Source organism: Theobroma umbraticum, unplaced genomic scaffold, assembly GCF_002168275.2.
Source record: "Theobroma umbraticum cultivar Fairchild unplaced genomic scaffold, ASM216827v3 scaffold_228.0, whole genome shotgun sequence".
Taxonomy (NCBI): domain Eukaryota; kingdom Viridiplantae; phylum Streptophyta; class Magnoliopsida; order Malvales; family Malvaceae; genus Theobroma; species Theobroma umbraticum.
This window is the reverse complement of record NW_018397274.1, coordinates 122077-145069: the sequence shown is the minus strand read 5'-3', so window position 1 is coordinate 145069 and position 22993 is coordinate 122077. Positions and strand designations below refer to the sequence as shown.

General features: G+C 35.8%; 2 protein-coding genes across 4 annotated transcripts; both read left to right on the top strand.

Annotated features, from left to right (window-relative positions):
• Window positions 1–1215: 1215 nt before the first annotated feature.
• NF-YA7 (nuclear factor Y, subunit A7) lies at window positions 1216–8630 on the top strand. The gene is made up of 6 exons (XM_021442633.2): window positions 1216–1501; window positions 3240–3303; window positions 3994–4124; window positions 7478–7579; window positions 7684–7848; window positions 7950–8630. Exons 2-6 carry the CDS (start codon window positions 3276–3278, stop codon window positions 8133–8135), a joined length of 612 nt encoding a protein of 203 aa, XP_021298308.1. The 5' UTR covers window positions 1216–1501; window positions 3240–3275; the 3' UTR covers window positions 8136–8630.
• A 4392-nt stretch (window positions 8631–13022) lies between these two features.
• Window positions 13023–21346, top strand: LOC110427105 (homeobox-leucine zipper protein ATHB-14-like). Of its 3 annotated transcripts, XM_021442518.2 has the most exons (19): window positions 13028–13733; window positions 13830–14022; window positions 15636–15795; window positions 16159–16277; window positions 16368–16458; window positions 16607–16702; window positions 16785–16898; window positions 16989–17072; window positions 17305–17460; window positions 17556–17630; window positions 17712–17818; window positions 18029–18218; window positions 18344–18532; window positions 18615–18695; window positions 18806–18967; window positions 19502–19827; window positions 20220–20331; window positions 20533–20682; window positions 21046–21346. In XM_021442518.2, the coding sequence occupies exons 2-19, from the start codon at window positions 13850–13852 to the stop codon at window positions 21190–21192; spliced, it is 2532 nt and encodes an 843-aa protein (XP_021298193.1). In that variant the 5' UTR covers window positions 13028–13733; window positions 13830–13849; the 3' UTR covers window positions 21193–21346. The 3 variants fall into 3 exon arrangements, with proteins under 3 accessions (XP_021298192.1, XP_021298193.1, XP_021298191.1); XM_021442517.2 differs by having other exon boundaries at window positions 13023–14022; window positions 18806–18940; XM_021442516.2 differs by having other exon boundaries at window positions 13028–14022.
• The last annotated feature ends 1647 nt before the right edge of the window (window positions 21347–22993 follow it).

Sequence of the window (22993 nt, the reverse complement as noted above, 5' to 3'; positions counted from 1 at the left end):
TAAAATTATTTTTAGAATTACATAATTAAATCAAATTCAAATTTTTAAAAGTCAAATATTTATATTCAAATTAGTTATGAACTTATACAAATAACTCAACTGGTGAACACCTTTAACTAGGAAGGGTGCACTTGCAAATATTGCTCTAAAAATTGTCGAAAAAATTCTGGAATAGAAATATAGAATCTTTCAAGGCTTCTCCTCTTGGTGACATGGCTAATCTAGTAGTTTTAACAAGCAACATGTGCCCCGGGGAGGACAGCAGTAGAGTACCAATTGTACGATCCCTTTCCCTGGACCCACGTGTAGCTGATCCGTACTCCAACTTTTAACTCCACCCATCTACAGTCAGCGGTCACCTTCAATCCCATCCACTCACCTCGTGGGCGCCACATCATTCGTGGTCCAGATTTATTCTCCTATCTTCTTAGGCAGTACCATCACTGCCCGAAACGCATTTTCCACTGAAATTTAACCACGGCCAGGAATGATTTCTCTATTCTGTGTTTGCGCGTCTATAATAGTCACCGTGCGCTCTCCTTAATTATACGTCTGCGATATATCTATGCTGAAGTACCATAAAACTAATACTTGTATTTGATGTTTAGTTAAAGAATAGGGTACATCTTATTATATGATATATCATGTTTACTAGAATTAGTTTCACATTTTGCAATATTGAGGAAAAAAATATAAAAAAATTATCTCAGTTTTAAATTAAATCTCTAATTATATATATACACGTAAAAAGTTTTAAACGTCATAAATGATATTAAATGATTATTATATGTATACTGAACAATTATTTTTATAAAAATATATCTTCATGGAATATGTGTGAATTCTATTATGTTATTTTTAGTCATATATGTACAATATGATTTGTATATTTTAGTAATTGACTCTTAGTAATGAAATTTTGATTTTATTAATATCATTTTGTAACAAATTTTATATAAAAATATAGAAATTGAATTAAAATATCTTTTAATCAAATCAAAAAAGAAAAATTAATTTAAACTTTGAGTTTTGTATTCTATAAACCCAATTCACCTTGATAGATAGAGAGAGCCAAATGAAAAATGTTGAGAAGAAAAGATGGAATTGCTAAAGGGAGTCTTTTATTTTCCATTTTAGACTTTAATAAAGAGAAATTAGATTAAACATAATATATTATATATATATGTATGCATCCACAAATCAAAATGAGACTCCATGAACCCGAGTGTAGCATAACTTTCTTTCCACAAAAACGAAGGGCGTGACAAAAAGAATTATTATATTAAAAAATACAAAAGCTAAAATAGTTTTCAATCCATGTTTTGGTAATTATTATTTTTTGAATGTTTCCTTCACTTTTCTTTTCATTTCATTATTTTTTTCTCAGTTTCCAAACACAGTTAGCACAGATTCATAATTTCACATTCGCGCAACAGAAATAAACGTAAAATAAAACGCCCCTCTGCAACACACGGAATTTCAGTCAATTTCTCTATTTAAGGTAAAGTTTTTGATTCTCAGTAAACCCTAGTTGCTTTTTTCTCTTTTTAAAAGAAAAATTTCTGCTGTTTCCTTTTGGTTACAGAGAAAGAGAATTTCCCTACAAACTACCAGATGCTAATTGTTTTTTTGTCCTTTTATAATCTTTTAAAATTCGAGCAGAGGACAATTATTCAGAAATGCTTTTTTCTTCCTCTACCTCGATTTCCTGGTCCGTTTGGATGTTGAGAGAGTGCGAGAAAATAGCTGTGAAATTTTGGCATTTTCCGCTTCTTTTAGATTTTGGAGGTTTTCTTTCGTTAATTTCCCCAAAAGATTAAGTAATGAATAATTCCTTTTTTAAATTCCCCCAATCTTGATCTTCTTTTTATTTTTATTTTTTTTGGCTTTTGTTTCAGGGCTCACGTATGTTGTTTAATTGAGTTGATTATGTCTTGCATGAGTTAATTGAGCTCGTTGAACCGAGTTTGAATTTGCTCGAGTTGAATTTATTTGATTATCTTATTCTTTTTTCTTAACAATCTTGTGTATGGCGCTCATAAACATTTTTATCTAGGAATTTTCTAGTTTTTACTTTTCAGAAATAGAATTCAGAATGGATATATACTTGTAGCTTATTACTTTGTCGGTCAAACTATTGAGAGAAGGTAGTATGAGTTTATAACTGATTGCTAGGCACTGGGCAGACTAAGAGGATGGGTTAAAAGTATGGAAGGGAATGAATAGAGAGGGAAAATTTCCCTAGCCACTTTATATTCAGTTAACTGAAAGAGTAATCTAAGGTGAAGTTGATTATTGTTGTAGAAGAAATGAATCTCTCGCTAGTGGCAAAACAATCAAGAAATAAAAAGAAGCTTGAGCTTGCTTATTTACAAACTTTTTCATAATTTATCATTTTTGAATTTGTTAGCTCATTTTGTGTGAGACTTTCTGTTTCTTGTTATTTTTCTAGACAGAGTGGCGTTGAATTAATAATTATAATGAAGCTTTATCTCAGTTTTTGTGGGACATTTGAATACCTTTTATAGAAATCTAGTTTATTTTGACTTGTAGGTATGATTTGTCTTGAATTTGGGCTCGTTTGCTGTTATGATTTGTAACAATTAGCAATTTACTATGGTTTCATTTGGTTGTTACTTTTGCTATTTTTTTTTCTTTGGGAAGTTAAATAAAACAATTGTGTTCGGATGCAAAAGCAAATAAATCTTTTTGAAGAATTTAAACTTAGGAATGTAATTTTTTGGTAAACAAATGCATGATTTTACTTTAAAGAGAATAATTATGGTAGAATCTGTGTTGCATTTTAGTGATGTCTTCATATTTAATCAATTACTATGATTTTTCTTTGTTTGCTTTTGCATTTTAGTAACTTTTGAAGAAGCAAAAAGCAAGTTGTAAAAATAACAATCAAACGAAGCCTAAGTAACAACTTATTTTTTTAAGGTATAGCTATTGAGTTTTTCAGAAACAACTACCTATTTGTGATAGTTATGCTTTCAGGAGCAAGCGCATAACATATGTGTGGCATACCTATAATTTGTAAAAACCTTTGATTGTCTAAGTTTTGTGAAAATTGTTTTAAATCTAACTGATGTCATGAGAAGCTCCCAAACATATATTCCAATATAGACTTTGATTTAAATCTAAATCTAACATAAACTCTAAGCTCGCCTTGTTTGATAATAGTGCTTTGATTCTTTCTAGAGCCCTTACGTTGATTCTGTTGTTTGTGCTGCCAGATTTGAGTTTGCAGATCCTGTGCGCACAACAGCCTCATGACTTCGTCTGTGCATGATCTTTCTGGTATTTCTTGTCAAATGCTTCATCAACTTCATGCTTTATGTTATCACTGTAATGATGCTGTTACGAACTTTGTGAATGGATCAAAATTTAGATATGTTTGTGGCCTTTTTCATTTTTGATCTTTTGGCATTTAATTGAGGTTTGATATTTAAATAATGAGATTGGGAAGCCTTTTTTAGTTTCAGCTTGTTGAATTCCTGCTTATTTCCTCCTTTTTATTTCACTTATTGTGGTAGCTCCTTGTGAAGGTTTTCCCTGTGTCATAAGGACTCATTACTGGGTCATTTTGTGGGTATTTAAGGCTGCATGATTTAACTTGCTTGTCAGTATTCATGCCTGGATGCTTTCTATCTTATTTGTCTCAGTGCTTTTGTTTTATTGACCTTGTTTTGTTATTACTCTTCATTTTGAAATTTGAATGAATTACTTTCTATTAGACATTTCCTCTTTGTTATTGGATTTATTGGGGTGGTTCCTTGTGTCCCTGTGTTTTATGCATGCAACACTGGGCCAGCTGGTGGGTTTTGTAGGCAGCATTGTTTTATTTTACTTGCCACTATTTGTGCTTGCACTGCTTTCTATCTTAGTTGTCTGAGTGCTTTCATTTTACTGACCTTGTTTGGTGGTTGCTTTTCATTTGGAGTGCTCTCTCAGTATGTTGTTGGTGTTAACTAATTTATCTTTTTCCAGATAATAATGAAGTTAATGAGCAGCAAAAAGAATCAGAGTCCCAGGACCAGTCCTCATCTCCTCCAACAGGACTTTCTCACTCGGCCATGACAACCCCAAACGTCCCATACACGACGCCTCAACATGCTGTGGTATCATCTTCAGAGTAAAATCTTTTTCGGCATTAATATTTATTTTCAGCTTTACTTTCTCCTTGAAGCAAGTTTGCACTGGTCATTGTATTGACACGTTGGTCATGTCTGACCCGCTAACTATTGTCCTAAACTAGTTGTGATTAATTAGCTATCATCAAAGGGTCATTTAAGTTGCTTGGCCTTGCATACCTTTTGCTCAACCACTTAAATCATCTTCTCTGAAAATTATTTCACAATATTATTACTTTGTTTGCTTTTTATTTTAGCCAATCGTTTAGTTAAAGAGAAACTTCTCGCAAACCCCTCTCTTCCCTTACGTCCTCCCCCTTCATCACAACGCCTTCAGCTAGATATCTGATATTGAAGTTTGTTTCTACATGTATTTAAAAAGGTAGCCTGCAATATATTCTGCCAGGGAATATAATTCCTGGCTCTTTTTTATCCATGATTCACGGTTACCATTTACATCCAGGGGAGAGTGGAACCAAGATTGAAATACTTAGTTATAACATGTGAATGTCTAACATGGCCATTTATTTGTATGCGTTTAAACTCATGCATAAAATATTATATGAAAATCATTTATTATTTATTTTGGTCTGACTACTTTAGTTGCATTGAATGATATGTTCACAAAATCTCTTGATGCCTAAATTAATTTTTTATTTACTTGCATGAAAGTCCTCTCAGATATCACTCCCTAATAACATGATATAATTGCATCCTTATTCTCAAGAACAAGAAAACATTATTTTATGATGTTTGTGAGAAAACATTTCAAAAAGAAATGCTTTCTGAAAAAATTAGATTGACCTGTGGACTGACAAAGTTGTTAAGATGGTGAAGTTGTCTATGTGCAAGTTTTGTGTTCTATTGAGCCATTACAATTTTCCTATGGATCTTTGCAGTGGTAGATGTAAGGAAAAAACATAAATGCTATGTGTGCAGAAAATCTTAGTTAAATATAGAAATGATATTGGTGGATATAGAGAATAGCAAATGTGTGCTGTTTGATATTAACTTGAATGGCTAAATTGCTTAATATGAAGATATGCGGACTTTATATCCCACTGTTTGGACAAGTAATCATACTTTCTAAGTTCTTGACTTCTGGGGTTTAGTGAGATGGTTGTGCAAGTTTATTGTTTGAGAATGCAATGTGTCCATAATCATGTAAGTCGAGGGTTATGTAGTTAAGAATTGGTGAAGTTTCAGTGAATCATTTTGCAGTGGTGTCAATGTGTGTATGAGGATGTAATAGCAGTTCTGATGATCCAACATTGCCCGCTTCGCCCAACCATACAATGTAAAGACCAAGGAGAGGGAGGGGGTACTTAGTAGTTTTCTGATTTTATTGAGTCTTGTTGCATCTAGTAAACTTTTTCGGCGGTCTCGTATAGTTGTTTAAATATTCAATGGTTTCTGCTGATGATTTCTTTACCAGTAATTAGGATATTAAAATGCCAGTCTTTGTGCTTTGTCAAATTAGTTGGGGCTCTCTTGTTTCAAGGTGGAGTCAAATTGGATTTTCTTGTGTTTTTTCTGTTTTGCAATATTAAAATTTTCTGGTTGTTGGAGGCATTAGTGGGAGTAATTTTACCTCCTAGGCATGATGAGTTCAATTACATCCTAGGCCTGATGAGTTCTATTTACTGTCTAGGCTTGATTAGTTTTATTTGCAACCAAAGTCTTTGTTGTAGAAAAAGGAAGTATTGAATCTGCATGCCGAATAAATTTTATTTGTAGTTGCATAGAAATTTTTGTAATACAAGAATGCTTTTGAGATGCTGCTGTTTTCTGTCTGTTGAGAGGGTGATGGTACTGGCAGTTATTCACTTGAAGGTTGTAAATTTAGGAGATTTTTTTTTATTTTAATTTAGGAAATTAGTTTCTGCAGAACAAGTGTTTATTGTCTTTTTCCTTCTAAAAAAACTTTTTTTGGTAAAAAGTTCTGATTATACATGTCTGTTGGTCAACTGACTACTTAATTCCATACTATGTTACTCTTGTAGTTGCATTGCGCTAAATGATGGCAGATTCATCTCTGGCTGTCTGCATCCTGGTACATAAAGTTTTGGCTAGTTGCAGTATAGTTAATATGCAAAGCATCTTTGACTGGGTTAGAAGATCCTCGTATAAGGACCAAGGCGCTTAGCTTAGTAATACTTAGTGAGTTCAATAGACTTGGTGAAACTCCTGACATGACTTGCAACCTCATGAACTTTGTTTTGTAATATTGTACCCTTTCTGTTAATGGAATTGAGTCATAGAATGATATTGATTGTTTCATTTTTCTTTTGAAAGATGAAATGGCTATGGTGGAGAGGGGTGGGGGATTATTGAGCTCTGTAATTGATTAAATTGCTGGCAGACATTTGGTTAACAAACAAGCTATTATAAGCCCTCCACCCCCACCCCCCTCTGGGTTCCTTTTCCTCCTTTATATATAAGAGTGCAGTCAAACACAAAAGGTAGGGATGCTCAAACTAGGGCCTCGCCCTTTCCTCTACCATTTGGACCTAGGGGGTGTAAACAAGCCAAGCCAAGCCAAGCCAAGCCGATACAGTGCTAGGCTTGAGCTTGGCTCAATTAAAACACTCGAGGGTCAAGCTCGACTCAAAAAATAATAGAGTTACTTAAGCTTAACTCGATTAGGCTCGATTATTATTAACATATGTTTTTTTTTCTTCTGTTAAGTTTTATTAACATATGTAAGGAGGCTTGTGAGCCACTCAAGTTGAGGATTAACGAAGCTGAACTAGGCTTGACTTGTTACTTGAGCAGCTTGAGCCTGAGCTTGACTTGACTGTAAACAAGTTGAATTCTAGTATTCATCAAGCCGAGCCTGAGTAGCGCACAACTAACAAGTAGCTTGACTCATAATTAGACCAAATCCTCATTGGCTAAGAAAAATTATTTGCTTCAGAGTTGATGTGTTTATTTCTTTCCCAGCTACTACAATCTTACAGTTTTGATATAAAACATCCCTGATGAAAAAAGATTGTATGATGTTGGTGCATCTGTTTATTCACTTTTGAGAAGGAGGTGACTCTAAATGAAATTACTAAATAAAACTTTCTGTGGTTTGAGCTATTTGAAACTTGAGGTACTGCTTTATGCTTATTATGATAATCAAAAGATGTTGCTCTTCTTCCTGCATCTGTAAAAGCACTTTTGTTTGGTGCTGTTGTGAGCCTGTGTTTGTTTTAAAGGATTTACTTTGTGCAAAATGTTAGTTCTTGCTGACGTTATATGACTGAAATAATTGCTAACTATGACCTACAGAGGTACAAAATTTTGTTAAGGATCTCTGATATATTTATTTGTTTCCTTGGCTTATAAAACTGAAGGCACCAGCTGCTTACCCCTATCCAGATCCCTATTATAGAAGCATCTTTGCTCCCTATGATGCACAACCATATCCTCCACAGCCCTACGGTGGTCAACCTATGGTATAGTATTTTTTTTTGTGCTGTTTGTTGACCCTATTTTTTTATCAAACAATTGTAATTATGGGTTTAAGACTGCAGTTGGCTTATTTTTGCATTTGTTTTAGGTCCATCTTCAGTTGATGGGTATTCAGCAAGCTGGAGTTCCTTTGCCATCTGATGCAGTTGAGGAGCCTGTGTTTGTGAATGCAAAACAATATCATGGCATCTTGCGGCGTCGACAATCTCGTGCAAAAGCTGAATCAGAGAATAAAGTTCTCAAGTCTCGGAAAGTACGTTAACATTTTTGGTTTTATGATTATTTCTCATTTCAAATGTTTGCGTTTAGTTTTACAGTGTTGACTCATTAGTTGCCACTGCACTGATTTTGCAGCCATACTTGCATGAATCCCGTCATTTGCATGCATTGAGAAGGGCTAGAGGATCTGGGGGCCGGTTTCTCAATGCAAAGAAAAATGGAAACAAACAGAATGATGCAGCATCAGGTGATAAATCACAGTCCGATATCAATCTGAACTCTGATAAAAATGAGGTAAATTCCGCAGAGGGCACATCTTGAGATTTTGGAAGCAGTTGCTGATATATACAATGGGCTTATTACCACAAAGCCAGAGAACATAGGTTCGACACCAACCATTCTAGTGCTGTACTTACAAGTCAGTAATGTGTATAGATTTTCAAGTAATAGGCAGGACCATAGGGAGGTTGCGTAAATGAAGCAAGGTAGAGTGTTGTTCAAGTGCATTGATAGTTCTCCTGCACATTTTTTTCCTGAGTGACTGATAGGAAGTTTGCTCTGTGGATTTAAATGTTGTGATAGGTTGGAGTCTTTCAAACGAAAAACTGGAGTCAGGTTAATTTGTTTTTCAATAGTTTAGTGAGGGTTAGATCTTGTTGCAGTGTAGTATTAGCCCCATGTCCATTAGCTATTCTTATCAACTTGGATAATAATTTGAGATGGTTTAATTCGATTTGTAATGTGTTGTATGTTTATGTCTTGGCATGGTTGGCTTGGCTTAGAGTGAATGGAAGTTGTTGTCCTTGCCACCAAGAATGAGACATATGTATGTGTATGTATAATGGTTTCTCAAGAGTGAAACTTAATAGAGGTTGGGCAGCTTGAGAAGGTTTGATGAGCAAGTGATGTATGTTTCTTTGTAAGTAGGGCAATGGCCGGCCGCTGCAGGCCTAAAGAATCAACCCTGGTCCAAATTGTTATTGTGAGGGAGAGGGTAGCTGGCATGAAGTGAGAAGGCATAGATGATGGGATTCTAGTGGCATAGAGTTGGAGCTCCCTTGTACCTTTTTACTGATTAAGTTTGCCATAGTTTAGTTAAAAACTGGAACCCCTGTCAATGTATGTTGTATAAGTTGATTGGTCTGAATCTTAAGTGAGGGAAGGTCTTGTGTTTCTGATTAGGAGAAGTGAAGAATTTCTTAATTTAAAGTTGATATTTTATTGCAAGGAAAATATAGAAGAAGAAAATGCATGGGCCGTTGGAAAAGGGAAGGCCATGGGCATTTGAATGAATTAAGCTCAAAATGGGGATGGGGCAGATAACTCTCTATTATACATGGAAATCCAACTTTAAGATGTCATGGATTTGATCTTCAATTAAATATATTAGCACTAATTAGATCATGAGTCATGATATGTTCGACTTTAGGAGAGTGCACATTTCATCTAATCATTACCTTGTGCTCTATATCAAGCAACATTAAGCTTAAGCTTAGTATGGTTTTATTTATTTATTTATTTGGGTTCGACCACTCTCCGATGTTGATGGAAAGAAGAAGGATTAGAATAAATGAATAAATATATATTGAGTTAAATACCTTAAACTAAAAATGAATAAATGACTAAAAGTGCACCATCAATTTTAATAATTGTTTTATATTTTAAAACTAAAACTGTTAATAACAAATAAGGTACTTGAATTATTATTTTAATCTACAATTTGGTACCTACGTTAAATATATACATTTGATTATCCGAATTTTTAAAACATTTATCAATTAATAAATTTATTATTTTATCTCTAAAATTTTTTTTATTATAAACATAGAATTTACTTGAATTAATTTTGATGAAAGTTGTCGCTACTTTTTAATTTTAGTTTATTAAATAGATAATAAACTATAGTGAAGGTAAGTAAATATAAAATTATAAGTTTAAATCGAAGTATGTATCTGTTGAGGAGAGGAGAGGTGGATTGGATGGGTTGAAAGGGTGTTCGACTGACGTGGGTGGAGACGTAAATAAGGATCACAGGCGGGTTTTCAACGATTCCCTCTCCGATGCTTAAGTTTGTATTGTATGTGTCTGAGTATGGCGAGAGAGTGACATCAAACCTTTGGGTACGTGCTCTCTCCTTGTCTGAGGGGTACATAACACGCCATACAATACAAGACAATATAATGCAATACAATACTATGATGGTAATTGTCAAGAGTATTTTGTTTTTATTATAACGACTATGGTGTTTGATGACTACGTCACTTGTTGTGGGCTTGCAATCGTTTGGGCCTAAGGCCCTTGTCATAATGACATTCATTTTTAAAATTAAGAATGTATATATATATTTATTTTTTAATTTATAAGGCTTGACGTGCAAAATGATACATATCCATTAATTATACCTTAGATAATTTTAATTTTGTCTTTGTTTTTTGTAATATCTTGTAATTCACTTCCCTATTCATATGTTCTCTCTCCAAACTTGTCAGAAATTATAGTGGTTGAAAAAAAAAAATGAGGTCAACCAAGTGGTCTTTAGTACTACTGTTGATCATTGTCAATGATTTTGATTATGGATGGTTCAAACAACAAACAATATCCTCTTGTCCCAATTATATATCCCTTCATCAAGGGCATGGAATCTACTAAAATTCAACCTTAACGTTTTTCTTTCCAGCAGTTGAATCATTTCAGTTTTTCCATGAAATTAAATCATAAACGTTTTCTGAATTTGTCTCTTTTTGGATCTGCATCATTTTTCTTAACTTGTAGTATCAGTAGATACCACTACTGTATATTATATATATATTTATGAAATGGGTTTTTGTCTTGGAACATGCATCTTCTTTCTTTTCTTCATTTTCTCCTCCTTAATCATTCCGATATTGTTTCAGCCCTCATCAGCCATTAGTCATCACCAAATTCAACCCCCAACAGTTTGCAGACAAGACAACAGAGAGAAATAATTCAGGAGAAAAATATTGTCTACAATTTTCTAATTATTTCTTTCTTGGTTTGTTCAGAATAACTAGCATGCATGTCACATCTTATTCCATATTTTGCTATATCATAATGGAAGAGAATTTTACCATAACAGATAGTAATACAACATCAATGAACTGTGGGAGCTTAATTTCCAGAGACATTTAAAAAAAATAAATAAATTTGATGATATTGGCAGCTGCCTGAGAAACCCAAAAACAAGCAATATCCTTGTTTGCTATATATCTTGTCAGATTGCTTAACTATTTGATATAGGAGAAGCTGAAGTAAACCCTAGAAAAGTATAGCTGAATTGCTGAAAATACATGGATACATATATAGGCAACATTGCCTTGCTTCCAGAAGCATGCACCTGATCAATACTTCTAATATGAAGATAAAGATGCTTGTGTTGTCTCCATGTAAACAGTACATATAAAGATATGCATGGTGATGTTGAGAAGAGAGATCTATCATCCATGGCTTGGCAATGATCTTCCTTCCTTTTTCCTGTCGTTTTCTTAAGGTTTTGACAAATGAGATTCATATACTTTAATGCCACTCCTAATTATAACAAGTATTTTATGAAATTCGTGGCATAATTAGTAGCAAACAACTTCTCACTCCCTTTGCATATATAAATAATATCAGTAAGGCAAGAGGCACCTTTACACCTCTGATCATGCATATGGACCCCCGCACCACCTCACTCGCAATGACAATACACAAAAACATGGCGAGAGAGGTGTAAAACGGAAGCAAAGCAAAGGCACACAGTTCTAGAGTGAGAAATGTGCATGGTGATGGTGGGGTCTAATTCCTGGAGGCTAATTGCTGGCTAACACACACACAGACACTTTTCTTTTGGTGCATGACAAAAAATGGGGTCACCCCATCCATCTGCCATCTTCCATCTTGCATCTTTTTGCTTTGTAAAATGTTTATATTTTGCAGTATCACGCAATGTGATTCTGAGGGGAACATGGGGTGGGGTCACCATGTCCCAAACCGCAAACCCCTGCTGACTGACTTCCCTTCCTTTCCCTGCCCATCCCTTCCAAAAGGAAACTAATTACGAGTAAATAAAAGGTTAAAAAGAGAAGCAAGGCAAAGATCATGATAATCAAATGGGGCGGGGCCGGGCGGGCGGAAGACAAGAAAACACCAAGTGAGCCTCAGTCTGTGTAGAATAAAGCAATTGTTGACTTTTAGATTTCACAAGGTTGACATTTGCAATGAAAGTGTTGTCTCTGTCCATCTTCAAAGCATCCAAAGCGGAAGCACACTCTTTCAAAATTTTACTCTCTCTCTTGGATTCTTCTGACCCAAGGTATGGAGGTGGGAAACACTTTGATTTCTTACCAAAAGGTTGGTTGGTCATGCTCTATCTTTGCACCAAAATCTTTGATGCTACAGTTTTCATCTTTATATTTAACTTTATTTAAGATACAAGGATGTTCTGATCTGATACACATTTTCATCTATATGTACTATTGGTGTATTATCACATTGACTTAATAAGAGAAATCATATTCATCTATGTCTAGCATTTATGTATTATCACTTAATTTTCTCTGATCAAAAGTTGTTTTGTCATGCTCAAAAATGGAAAAACTTGAGCTTAATTTTGAACAACCACAATTACCTGAATAAGTCGGAACCGGGTCGTGGTTGGCTCACCCATCAGGACCCATACTCGGGCTTTCAGAAAAGTAAAATTTTGTCCATCGTGATTGTTTTCTCTCTCTTCACGCCTCCCATGCAACATGCATGCCCACAGACGCAACGGACGCATTATCTTCACATGCATCAATCAGACATCATGCCATGCCCGAGTGCATACTCATACTGACATACATACACATACAGACAGCATGCATGCATCACATAGGGTAGGATAGGAGCAACCAAACAAATGCTAGAGACAGAGCTAAAGTACTGAAACAGTGATGCTAGAGAGAGAGAGGGATGCTATTTCTGCATCAGAGTAATCTTTTTAGTACCAGCAGATATTTTAAAGAAAGAAATGAAGAGCTACAAACAATAAAACAATCGTCTATAATTAAAACGTCTCTGCAAATGACAGGTTAAAACAAGCAAAAAAAAAAAAAGGAAATCAGCCTCTCATTTATTCTTTCTTTTCTCTCTCTTTCAGTTCCAGTAATTTTTATTGAAGTATTTGTTTATATTGTTGTCAGAGGGAGGGAGAGAGTACTGATCAGCAGATTGTTCTGTTCGGAGTTTTTTTTATTTTTTATGATTTAAGCAGGAAAAGAGGTAAAGAAAACAAGCAAAGGAAAAGCTAAATGAAGCACACTTGGTCTTTTTCAATTTCATTAGGCACTAGCATTGCTTGGTTTTTTCTTTCTTTTTTCTCTGTTTGATGTCTCTGTCACGTACAAAAACAATTATTATATTTATATACAACAGCAACAACAAAAAAACACTACACAGTAACACAGTCTCATCTCTCTGTTTCTTTCTCTCTGTCTATTTCTGTGGGTTGCTTTTGTTTTTGTTTATCTAAACGGCTTCCTTTTTCAGTTTTTTTTTTGAAAAAAAATTGGCCCTATCAGGCTATCACTCTCTGTCCCTGAAGAATCTCGAGATTGGTGTCTAAGATAAAGACCACAGGACCCCCTGCAATCTCAAGCTCTTCTTCTACCTAGTGCCTTTGAGTGAGAGAGAAAAAGAGAAATACAAAGAACGAAGAGAAAACCCATTATCTGATGAAGGAGAGAGGAGGCTCTCCTGGAGGAGAGAGCCTGCCTGTGAACAACACCGCCACCACCACCAACAAAGAGGGAGATCAGATTCAGAAACCAAAGCCAAAGCAACAAACTTAGTTTGTTCTGATAAGAAAGCAAGAAACGAGCTAGAGATTTGCTTTTGTCTGCCAAAGACAATAAAGGAGAAACACTCAAAAACTCAGTCTGGGTGTGTCTTGTTTTTGGTGATCTCTTCTTTTTGTTTAGTGTTTTATTTGTTTGGGTGTGTTTTAATGTGAAAAAATGGCACTTTCCATGCACAAAGACTCATCAAATAACAAGCAGATGGATAGCAGCAAGTATGTGAGGTATACACCAGAGCAAGTGGAGGCTCTGGAAAGAGTTTACAGTGAATGCCCAAAGCCTAGCTCTTTAAGACGGCAACAGCTCATTCGAGAGTGTCCTATTCTCTCCAACATTGAGCCTAAGCAGATCAAAGTCTGGTTTCAGAACCGCAGGTATTATTGTATTATACCCCTTTTCTTTTCATTCTTTCTTTTGTCACTGGGTAATGTTCTTACCACCTCTTTTCATTCCCTTTTCTTCTGCCCTTTGTATTGTTTTCAAACACTATCCTCCTAGTATTAAAGTTGGCACAAAAACAGGAATGGGAAATGGCCAGATGAGTCAGTGCTTTTCTTTTAGTATTTCACTCTACTTTGTCTTATTTCTTGGTGTCTATATTTTTGTCAATTTAAGTTCATTTTCTGACAAAATAATGGACTTTTTTTCGTTTCCCAATCTTCTTGATCATATACCGAGGAGATTTTATTTTTATTTAGTATTTTTCCTATCTGCATTTTCGGCTTGTTTTTTTATTTGTTTTTATCATTTGTTGTTGGTTCGGTTTGCATTAATGCCACATCCGATGTGGTTTCTTCGAAAGGTAGAGCTTGGTGAATTTTCCTTCCCCGTTTTCTGTGTTTGAAGAACCAAAGTGTAGGTTTTTTGTTTCTTTTTTTTTAAGAGGAGTAAGTATTCTTTTTTATTTTCCTTTTTAAATCTATTTGTTTTCTTCTGATCTTTGTTCACTTTTTTTTCTTTATTGTAAAAAAAATTATGTGACGGATATGGATTTCTGGGGAGATGATGGATTCTTCTTAACTCCATTGCTTTTCTCATTTCCGCTTTAATGGTTTATGTTTTATAAAATACTACTAATTACTCCTTTGCGCTTTGCCTTATATATTATGTGAAGAACTTGAAGGAAAATGCCATCCCATGGCTATTCTTTGTGGTAATGGTTGATTCTTGCCTTTTTTTTTTCCTTCTGATTTCTGGGTTCTTTAAAAGCTGTATGAAGATAATAATAGCTAATCTAGTAGACTTTTAAGGACAGTGTATTTGCCTTTGCGTCGCTGGTTTTCCTTGTGTTTTATCATTATGACTTTTGACAATTAAGTTTCCGCACAATATCAAGCTGTTTAAACAGAAACTTTTATGGTAGTATGTGTATATTCTTAATAGCAAGAAAGTCTCTGCTTCTTTTGCTTTCCACTGATTTAAAGTGATGAAGGATAAAGAGAACTAATTAAATTTATTTTGTTTAGTATCTTTCCAATCATTTTGCAAGCTATGTACTTTGTTTTTATCCATTGTTGGGCCCCTTTTTCCATGTTTCATTTTTTGCCTTTTACTTATTTGTTTTCTTTGCTGACATTTTTCTTCTTTTTGGTGGCATTTTACGAATCTTAGGTTGTACAGTGTACACTGACTGGAGATCTTTTTTTTTTTTTAAATTCTTTCTAATGGTAGATTCTCTCTTCTAGTGTCCTTTTACACTCTCAACATGTATAATTTGGTTTGATGGTAAAATGTTGCATGATTTTCTTTTGGAATCCTTAACATCTCAAGAAATAGGCTGTTTGGAAGTTGTTTGAAATAGTCCATTGTGTCTGGCATTGCTCTTTGAACTGGGCCATTTCATATTTTGGCATTATTTGATTTTTATTCTTGTGTGTGTTAGATATATATGACTATAGTTAACAGATGAACAAATTCAGCAATTTTTGTTAATGAGAATCTGTGTTTATTCAATCAGTTTGCTGAATTCTTGTCCTTTTTTATGAAGATGCCGTGAAAAGCAGAGGAAGGAAGCTTCCCGCCTCCAGACGGTGAATAGAAAGCTGACTGCGATGAATAAGCTGTTGATGGAAGAGAATGACCGATTGCAGAAGCAGGTCTCCCAGCTGGTCTATGAGAATGGATACATGAGGCAGCAACTGCAGACCGTGAGTGTTCCTAACTTTATTTCCTAGCTCCTGTGATTTGAAATGCTTGGCTGCCAATACTTTGATTGCGGGATTCATTTTCTCTCCTGTTACTGCCTACATTACCAGTGGCCTGTCATGTTCTCGATATCTTGTTTATAAGAAAACTTTGTATGAAACATTTATCAATTTCCTACTTCCACAATTTATATTGCCAAATTGGAATTCAATTTTTAAATATCCCCTCATAAACCAATATTACTTGAGTTTCAACTTCTTTTTTTTATTTTTTTAGATGCTTCTTCCATGAGAATCTTAGAAATTTTATGGGCATTATATTATTTATGTACTTGAAATTTTTCTTACTTGTAAGATTATAAACAGGGTTCTGCAACGACCACAGACAATAATAGCTGTGAGTCTGTGGTCATGAGTGGTCAGCACCAACAACAGCAAAACCCAACACCTCAGCACCCCCAAAGGGATGCTAACAACCCAGCTGGGTAAGTAAAGGATGTCTCTTTTAGTTCAAACATAAATTTGTAATCTCTGATTGGTCTCATTATCACTGAACCTTGTGTTTTATTTGCTAGCCTTCTCGCAATGGCTGAGGAGACCCTGGCAGAGTTCCTGTCTAAGGCTACTGGAACTGCTGTCGACTGGGTCCAGATGATTGGGATGAAGGTACAGCTCATTCAAATGTTCATTTTTTTTTGTGTGTATGTTATGGTGCATTAGTATGGAACTTCACTTGAACATGTCTGACTTGTTTTCTTGATATTTGCATTTCCCCAATATTTTGAAAATGCAACTTACTGTTCCTGTTATGTAGCCTGGTCCGGATTCTATTGGTATTGTGGCTGTTTCCCGCAACTGTAGTGGGGTAGCAGCACGAGCCTGTGGTCTTGTGAGTCTTGAGCCCACAAAGGTAATAATCTCCCATAATTTTTGAACAGTGTCATGTGCAAATGCGTGTAAATTTTTAAAGTATATGATGGATCTCATTACAGGTCGCAGAAATCCTCAAAGATCGTCTATCTTGGTTTCGTGACTGCCGATGCCTTGATGTATTGAGTGTAATTCCTACAGGAAATGGAGGAACCATTGAGCTCATATATATGCAGGTATGTTATTGTAGATATTGCAATTTTTAGCCATACAGCTGATTTACTTAGTTTATTGTTGGCTAATCTTCTGGTTCTTTTATCTACTAGACTTATGCACCTACAACATTGGCAGCGGCACGGGATTTTTGGACGCTGAGATATACTACAAGCTTAGAAGATGGAAGTCTTGTGGTAAGTTGTATGCTGGTTCCTAGTATTGTCCTGTATGTTTCTCTTGGAGATGTTAACAGAGGTTTCACACCTTGAAGTTTACATAGATGGGAGAAGCTATAGAAATAGGTGAATATTGATGTTAACCATGCATTAGGAGGTTGATGTTAAGCTTTTGACAAGTGCATGTTTGTTTAATCCTCGGTGTGTAAGGTGATCTTTGACATGTTTGCTTTTTCATACTTATGTGCAGATATGCGAGAGGTCGTTAACATCTGCTACTGGTGGCCCTACAGGGCCTCCTACTTCAAGTTTTGTCAGAGCTGAAGTGCTTCCTAGTGGCTTTCTAATCAGACCTTGTGAGGGTGGTGGCTCCATTATTCACATTGTTGATCATGTTGATTTAGATGTGAGGACAAGGACTAACTAACAATTCTGGCATTGTAGTAACTGAAAATTGATTTATTAAGTTGCGTTACCATTTTTGTACCTCTTATACATTAGGTTTGGAGTGTTCCTGAAGTTCTCAGGCCACTTTATGAATCGTCCAAAATTCTTGCTCAGAAAATGACCATTGCTGTAAGTTCATGAGCAGGATCATACTTTACCTAACATGTGCATGTTTCTTGTGTTAATTTAATCATGCTTTGTATGATCCAGGCCTTGCGGCATATACGACAAATTGCACAAGAGACAAGTGGAGAAATTCAATATGGTGGTGGTCGTCAACCTGCTGTTTTAAGGACTTTTAGTCAGCGACTTTGCAGGTTAGGCATTTACCATAGTATTGAGACACCTGGCTAATGAATTTATTAGTCTGCTACATTACTATTATAGTATTGTGTGTCTTAGTCAAGTAGGACGGGAGAAAGAGTCGAAAAGTTTCAATTTTGCATGCTCTTCATACTTCAACCCTGGAAGTTTAATTTCAGTTGTTGTTTCTATCCTCTGTTGATTGTTGTTCAAAATGATATCAGGGGCTTTAATGATGCTGTGAATGGGTTTGCTGATGATGGTTGGTCACTTATGGGTAGTGATGGTGTTGAAGATGTGACCATTATGATAAATTCATCTCCAGGCAAATTTCTTGGGTCTCAATACAACACCTCAATGTTCCCTTCTTTTGGGGGAGGTGTACTATGTGCCAAGGCATCAATGTTGCTTCAGGTATTTTCCCATATGCCAAATGTCATATGGGAGTAATATTGGTTTTTTTGCATTAGCTTTGGCCCATATCATATAGGTCCTACAGTGGATTAACTCGTCATAAATCTGGTAATATGGAACTGCAGAATGTCCCTCCTGCATTACTTGTTCGCTTTTTGAGGGAGCATCGTTCAGAGTGGGCTGATTATGGAGTTGACACTTACTCTGCAGCTTGTCTTAAAGCTAGTCCATATGCAGTTCCCTGTGCAAGACCTGGTGGCTTCCCTAGCAGCCAGGTCATTCTGCCTCTTGCCCATACCGTTGAACATGAAGAGGTAATCATTCTCATTTAATCGTTATTGATTTTCCATGAATTCTTTTTGATAAATTTCCTTTTAAAATATTTTTCTGCTATAGTTCCTTGAAGTTGTTCGGCTAGAAGGCCATGCATTCACACCAGAAGATGTATCTCTGGCACGGGATATGTACTTATTACAGGTTAGTTTAGTGTTATGTCTGAACTTTTGTTTATTTGGTCTTTAGCAGGTATGTTTATTACTGGTTGTTTCTTCACTGACAGCATGGTTTCTAAAAATATGTTGTGGCAGCTATGCAGTGGGATTGATGAAAATGCAGTTGGCACCTGTGCACAGCTTGTCTTTGCACCTATTGATGAATCCTTTGCTGATGATGCCCCATTGCTGCCATCTGGATTTCGAGTCATACCTCTGGATCCCAAGACAGTTACGTTGACATGTCAATCTAGTGCTGTGAGTTTTTCCTTAGCATGCTTGTACTTTATAGGGATTTTTCTGAAAAGAGAAAACAGAGATTGAGAAAGTTCTTGTTTGCCCTAGACTTTGTAAATTGATTATGATGAATTGCATTTGCTTGAAACTTGTACAAATTGGTTTTCCCTTGTAATGTGTTAGCTCATTTATTATTTTTTTATTAATTAATTTACCTAATACGTAAAGTCATAATCATAGTTTGCTGGTAAAGTAGAATGGTGAAAACCCCAATGCACTGAATTATTAGAGAAGTTTTGGGGTTTCAACAGTTGGATTCTTTGGCAGGTCTATGATTTGACCTCACCTCACCTCTTTAGGTTTGGCTTGTCTAAATACTGTAAATATAATGTTTTGTTGGAATAAACTTGAGGATTCTTAAACCTGCGAGCTTCCTTTAATGAAGAATTCGGGAGAATAATTCCTCTTACTTTTAGGCACTTTTTTTAGAATTAATTTACCCCTCAACTGTTATAGTTATTCTCTGGTATTTGTTTCTGTAACTTTTGTATGCAGGATGGGGCTGGAGCAACTCGAACATTGGATTTGGCTTCTGCACTGGAAGTGGGCACTGGTAGCAACCGCCTAGCTGGTGATGGTGATCCAAGCAATTATAACCTAAGATCTGTCTTAACCATCGCATTCCAATTCACTTTTGAAAACCACTCGAGGGAGAACGTGGCTGCTATGGCTCGGCAGTATGTGCGTAGTGTTGTGGGATCTGTTCAAAGGGTTGCCATGGCTATTGCCCCATCCCGTCTTAGCTGCAATATGGAACCAAAAGCCCTGCCTGGTTCTCCTGAGGCTCTTACTTTGGCACGTTGGATTTTTCGAAGCTACAGGTATGGCTTTGAATTTATGCTTTAGAATTTTGTTTGGCTGTAACCTGACCCAGAGAAGGTTTTCAGCTTTGACTGTATCAGCATTTCACCATTGATTCTAAAAATTGTATTATTGGTAATGAGTCATGTTGGAGTTTCTGGCTGGACATTTATATTTCATAAGACTGGTGTTAATGGGATGTATTAATGAACTGCAATGAGTTTCCTTCTTTTTAATGAAAGAGCAGATGAACCATGACGAATTGTTGACCATTTTCTTTATCAATGCACTTTAACTATTTTTATTGAGATGAAAAGGAAAATTACCAGGTTTTTCATTCTCTTTTGTTATATCTTATTCTCTTTTTATGGTCTTAATGTAATAAGAATGGTAATTGTATGGCTTATTTCAGAATTCATACTGGAGAAGAACTCCTTCGAGTAGATTCACAAGCTGGTGATGCGTTGCTGAAGCAACTGTGGCACCATTCAGATGCAATTATGTGCTGTTCTTTGAAAACAAATGTAATGAACATTCTCCTTTGAAATTTTAAATTCCCTGTTTCTTGTGGAAATGCATTCTACTTATTCTTATTCAGTGTGTCTTAAATCTTATTAGAGGTAAATTAAACTTGAGTGTCATTTTATTCTTCATTTTACTCGTCTGAAACTATCTTAATGTTTTGTTTTAGGAAAACTAACAGAATTGGTCAAATTTTATTGCAGGCATCTCCAGTTTTTACCTTTGCAAATCAGGCTGGACTTGATATGCTTGAAACTACTTTAGTGGCCCTTCAAGACATAATGCTGGACAAAATTCTTGATGAAGCTGGCCGAAAGATTCTCTGCTCCGAGTTCTCAAAAATCATGCAACAGGTAAAGTTTTCAGTAGGTGGATTATGCAGCTCTGACATTGAATTTTTTCCATCAAACTAATACAGGAATAAATGAACCTGATTCTAACAGGTAGGCCCTTAAAACTTGCAAGTGTTAAATGTGGTACTGAAGTTTTGAAATGCATTTTAAATTGCATAAATAACATTAAACGACCATCTTGACCAGTCCTAACAGTGTGCTTTTCTCTACTCTCCTAGGGACTGCCTTGACTCCTTTTCTCCATTTCTTAGGTTTAACTGAACAAAATGACACTGGCTTGCCAAAGTCATTGAGAAACTTTCTTTTTTAATTCTTGGGCTTAGATAGAAATTTATCTAATGGGCTATATATTTGTAATTGCAGGGTTTTGCATATCTCCCAGCAGGGATATGTGTATCTAGTATGGGCAGACCAGTGTCCTATGAGCAGGCAATTGCATGGAAGGTTCTCAATGACGATGATGCGAATCACTGCCTTACCTTTATGTTCATAAACTGGTCTTTTGTGTGATCTAGTAAGATGTATGGAAGAATTAAATTTTAGGTATCTATTAAGATAAATATTTGCTCATAGTACTTGAGAAGATGGTATGATATATAAAGAAGTTATTGGCAGGATTTATGAATGCTTATGTCTTAATGTGAATGGTTAGATGTTTGCTGGATGATGTGAATCTGCTTATCTTTAACTATCTGATTCCCTTTTTTGAGTTGGTTGGATCTCAAACAAATTGGATAATGTTGGGAGTAGTGGGGTAACAGCTGTGGGACCTGTCTGCTGTTGGGTTTGTTGGCACTTCCAAGTTTTCTTGTGTTTGTCTGTTGCTTTGTTCCTGTTGGAATTGTCATTTTCGCATTTAAATACGGGGAAGATACATGTTTCAATGTCATTATGCTCTTTTTGTTTACCTGTCAAGTATCAATCCTAAGCGGGATTGAATTTTCCTCAAAGACAGAGAAGGACAAGGCAAATTATTCAGACCCTGGATGTAAAGTATGCTCTTTATAGCTGTCGGACAAGACCCCATTTGCATTTCCCCAAACAAACACCTTAAAAACTTTGGATTGTGGTCTTTTATAAACAATGATCTTTGACTTCGAAGTACACTCTATTTTTGGACTTATAATGGTTCATATTGATCATACATGTTTTCAACATTGGAGGGCAATGCAATATCACTTCTCATTCCAAATTTTCTATTTGTTATGGCGATCTCTCTCAAGATGCTTAATTGATTTGGTGATGCCCATCATTTTCAACCGCCAACCTTCCCTTTGCGAATGCTGTTAAGATTAAGATGAAGCATTTCGACGACCAACTTGCTAGCTAGGATCCTGGGGTTTTCTCCAGTGAATCCGAAGGGCTTATATTAAACAGAGAAGTATATAGTTATGGTTGTCACCCGGACAGGACGGTCCCAATATATACTTTTGATTGTCAAGAGAATCGTTACAGAAAACAGTGAGAAATTTGTATATTTCTATACAAGTCAATGCATTTGTGATCTGACACACCAGGAGAAAAAAACCCTGAAAACAATTGATTGCTAGTATGGTATCTGGACGTTTATTTACTTCCAGCAAAGGAAGCCAGGCTCAGCCAAATGAAAATGTAGTTGGCAGCCATCAGTCAGCCTGCAACTACAACGCTTTCGAATTTTGTTGGTCCTAAAACTCATGATTCTTGAGTGGATTTGTTGTTAGGGCAAATTTGACGGGGTCAAGGATGAGACTAGACAAAGTCCTTGCTCCTTAATTCTAATGGCTTTTCAGTCTTCTCTCAGTTCACTACTGCAAAAAGAAAGAAAGAAAGAACAAACAGTAATTGTAAATGCAGCGGGCTTTTCAGTCTATTTATTACAAATAGCAGGCCAGAAAATCTGCTTCTGCAATTATCCCAGGCAATATCTTGTCTAATAAATGACGATATACCTCATGTCCAAATCTATGATCTGCTGCGAGGGAGGCAATCTTGATAAAATGAGGACAAACCAAAGCTCTATCCTCTATGGCATAGTCATTACTGGATTGCTGTGAAATGCTGGAAGAAATGCTATTATAGGTAAAAGATCTCAAGTCTCTCTCACTGAGATCATCAACCCTGGAGGATCATTGCAGAAACGGAGAAGTCCCTTGCAGAATGATCATTTTTTATTTAACTTGTAACCCTTTTCCCATTGTGCAAATCTCATTCTTTTTCAAACTGAAAAAAGAATCCACCATTCTCAAACTGAAATCTTGGGTTCCTCAGGGTGTCATCTCATGCATGGTAGGCTGCCTGGGAGGATACAAATAGATTATAGAGCTGACCT

What these genes read in the sequence shown, in the direction of transcription:
- NF-YA7 (XM_021442633.2), top strand. Translation starts at nt 3,276, where the DNA reads ATGACTTCGTCTGTGCATGATCTTTCTG. An exon ending in CGACGCCTCAACATGCTGTG is followed by an intron (nt 4,125 to 7,477) that starts GTATCATCTTCA and finishes ATAAAACTGAAG; the next exon opens with GCACCAGCTGCTTACCCCTA. An exon ending in CCTACGGTGGTCAACCTATG is followed by an intron (nt 7,580 to 7,683) that starts GTATAGTATTTT and finishes CATTTGTTTTAG; the next exon opens with GTCCATCTTCAGTTGATGGG.
- LOC110427105 (XM_021442516.2), top strand. Translation starts at nt 13,808, where the DNA reads ATGGCACTTTCCATGCACAAAGACTCATCAAATAACAAGCAGATGGAT. An exon ending in GATGCTAACAACCCAGCTGG is followed by an intron (nt 16,278 to 16,367) that starts GTAAGTAAAGGA and finishes TTTATTTGCTAG; the next exon opens with CCTTCTCGCAATGGCTGAGG. An exon ending in TGACATGTCAATCTAGTGCT is followed by an intron (nt 18,968 to 19,501) that starts GTGAGTTTTTCC and finishes TTTTGTATGCAG; the next exon opens with GATGGGGCTGGAGCAACTCG.